A 3,317-nucleotide genomic window follows, 5' to 3' on the forward strand; every position below is an offset into this window, starting at 1 on the left:
TATTGAAGCCCATAAGCAAATTTAGTTATAAAGTTAAGTTAAATTTGAATAGCGTTTAAATTTAACTTTTATCTTAAAATTTTCATTTGGTTATTTTTAAACTTGCATTGAATAAAATGATTAAACTTTGTACTTTTTGAGTATAGAGATATACATATAGTACACAAATAGATATTATATCTGTGTTATTACATTTTCACGGTGGGTTCAATTAGAAAAAAAAATCTAAAAGTCTCTGGGAATAAGATGGGGGAGACAATAATGAAAAACAAAATGGTTGAGAAACACGGCTCTAAACTCATGTAAAGAGTTCAAGAAGGAAAGCAAAAACAGAAATGGAAAGTGGCCCAGAAGCATTAAGAAAGTGGAAATCAGTACGTTCCCTATTTAAGGCAACTGCAGGAAGCAAAGCCTTCAGAGAACCTAGAGCCCAAGGTTCAGAGTCACCCATCTCAGCAAGCCCAGAAGCATCTGCAATATCTACGATGGCCTCACCCTTTGCTTTACTGATGGCCCTGGTGGTGCTCAGCTGCAAGTCAAGCTGCTCTCTGGGCTGTGATCTGCCTGAGACCCACAGCCTGGATAACAGGAGGACCTTGATGCTCCTGGCACAAATGAGCAGAATCTCTCCTTCCTCCTGTCTGATGGACAGACATGACTTTGGATCTCCCCAGGAGGAGTTTGATGGCAACCAGTTCCAGAAGGCTCCAGCCTTCTCTGTCCTCCATGAGCTGATCCAGCAGATCTTCAACCTCTTTACCACAAAAGATTCATATGCTGCTTGGGATGAGGACCTCCTAGACAAATTCTGCACTGAACTCTACCAGCAGCTGAATGACTTGGAAGCCTGTGTGATGCAGGAGGAGAGGGTGGGAGAAACTCCCCTGATGAATGCGGACTCCATCTTGGCTGTGAAGAAATACTTCCGAAGAATCACTCTCTATCTGACAGAGAAGAAATACAGCCCTTGTGCCTGGGAGGTTGTCAGAGCAGAAATCATGAGATCCCTCTCTTTATCAACAAACTTGCGAGAAAGATTAAGGAGGAAGGAATAACACCTGGTCCAACATGAAACAATTCTTATTGACTCATATACCAGTTCATGCTTTCATGAATTCTGCCATTTCAAAGACTCTCACTTCTGCTATAACTATGACCATGCTGATAAACTGATTTATCTATTTAAATATTTATTTAACTATTGATAAGATTTAAATTATTTTTGTTCATATAACATCATGTGCATCTTTACACTGTGGTTAGTGTAATAAAACATGTTCCTTATATCTACTCAATTCATTATTTTATGTTGTTCATTAAACTTTTACTATAGGAACTTCCTGTATGTGTTCATTCTTTAATACAAAATTCCTAGCCTGACTGTGCAACCTGATGAGAGAATAAAGGGTATAATTTATTTACTCATCATTATTATATGAGAGATGTAAGTAAAAATGACCTTTCTCTAAACCAGCTTGTATGTTGTACTCAAGTTATAAAGGTGAATACAATAAATCTACTTCCTACTCTCTTGCATGTTTGATTTTTGTATGGAATAAAACTAAAAATAGTAATCATACTTAATATCAGTTATCCTAAATACTCTAAGGAGAAAAAGGAATGAACAATGATTTCTTTCGGCAGGAGGTACACTGAAACATGTGAGGAAATAAAAATAAACAGATATCCTCTATAAGTTGACTGATATAACATGTGATAGAAACTGTCTATTGCCAGTTGGATATGTGAGTTTGCAAATTATAAGGAATGCAATTGCTGGGGGTGCATATGTGGCAAGCAAAATCCCAGAAATGAAAGTGCTCATGTGTGGAGAGAGTATAGACAGAGAAAAGGACTTAAACGTGATTCTAAGGACCTTCCACCTTTAAAGGGAAGGAAGAGAAGAGCCACAAAGGAAACAGAGGGATGGACAAAAAGAGACAATGGTGATTAATATGGTCTGGAACTGTGTCTCTGCCTAAATCTCAGGCAGACCAGCCTCTAGAATGTATGTGTGTGTGTGTGTGTGTATATACACACACACACACACACACATACACACACTATATATATATTTTATATATAGTGTATATATATAAAACATATATGTATATATGCTTATTTTCTTATTTTATAAATATATGGTTATTATTTTCTTAATTAGTTCTTATATATCAGAAAAGGGACTGGGTGCAGTGGCTCATGTTTGTAATCTCAGCACTTTGGAAGCCAAGGTGGGTGGATCACTTGAGTTCAGGAGTTCAAGACCAGCCTGGACAATATGGTGAAACCCTGTCTCTACTAAAAACACAAAATTTGGCCAGGCATGGTGTTGGGTAGCTGTAATCCCATCTATTCGGGAGGCTGAGGCAGGAGAATCGCTTGAACCCTGGAGGCAGAGATGGCGACTCTGTACTACAGCCCCTGGGCAATAGAACAATACTCCGTCCCCCCCACCAAAAAAAAAAAGAAAAGAAAAAAAAGAAAATGAGAAAACAGAAAAGGGAATGTTCTCTTCTCTCCTCAATCTCCATAGCACATAATAATCTAAAAAGCAGAATTCTTGGAGTATTCTGGAGAAAATTGAAAAATAGTCACCCTTCATACTGAAGATAAGTCTGATGTGTATATTCAGTCAGGATACGGTATCTTACAGGAAAATCTGGAAGAGTTTATTTTCTTAAACCTAAGTGAAATAGACATACCATTCATTTGCTGATTCCGATACCCAGCACAGTTCTCTCCTTCTTCCCCAGCTTTTCTGGATCTCATTTTCACTCCTATTGAGGCTCAAAAATAATACCCCAAAGTGAAGTTCTCAGAAGCAGCTTCAGAAGCAAAGTTTCTCTCTAGCCTTCTCCTGCCCTGCTGTTTGTCACACCTCATCTCCTGAGGGAGACCCTTTTCCCCAAAGCCAGCCATAAAATCTGAAAATATGACTCTAACTTTCCCTCAACTTTGTGTGTAAGAACTGAACTGGCCATAAAGAAATTCTCTGACCTGCCTTGTTTGATTGTAGATACTAAGACCCCCATTCCAAAAAGGGCTCTGCCACATACCCAAGAGGAAGGAATGGTGCATGGAGAGGCCAAGAAGTATCTGACCAGAAAGGCCTTGTTGGGTTTCCCCTACTCAGAATATTAGCATTAGATGATGCCCTTTTTGTCTAATCACATTTCTACACAGCTGGCCATTCTTCATGGAACATAAGCATAAAAATGGATAGTTTTTTCCTGTACTTTGGGTCTTCATTTTGAAGGCTTCCGTAGTTATATAAACCTGTGATTAAATAAATGTGTTATGCTTTTCTCTTGTTA

The 3,317-nt window shown here is 38.4% G+C and overlaps 1 protein-coding gene across 1 annotated transcript; it reads left to right on the forward strand.

Moving 5' to 3' along the window:
- The first annotated feature begins 268 nt into the window (after positions 1-268).
- Positions 269-1,121, forward strand: LOC473197 (interferon alpha-1/13). The gene has a single exon (XM_528567.6). It carries the CDS (start codon positions 336-338, stop codon positions 1,053-1,055), a length of 720 nt encoding a protein of 239 aa, XP_528567.3. The 5' UTR covers positions 269-335; the 3' UTR covers positions 1,056-1,121.
- Positions 1,122-3,317: the final 2,196 nt, after the last annotated feature.

The sequence above is a fragment of the Pan troglodytes genome, chromosome 11 (assembly GCF_028858775.2).
Source record: "Pan troglodytes isolate AG18354 chromosome 11, NHGRI_mPanTro3-v2.0_pri, whole genome shotgun sequence".
NCBI lineage: Eukaryota > Metazoa > Chordata > Mammalia > Primates > Hominidae > Pan > Pan troglodytes.

Coding starts and splice junctions, on each gene's coding strand:
- LOC473197 (XM_528567.6), top strand. CDS start 336: ATGGAAAGTGGCCCAGAAGCATTAAGAAAGTGGAAATCAGTACGTTCC.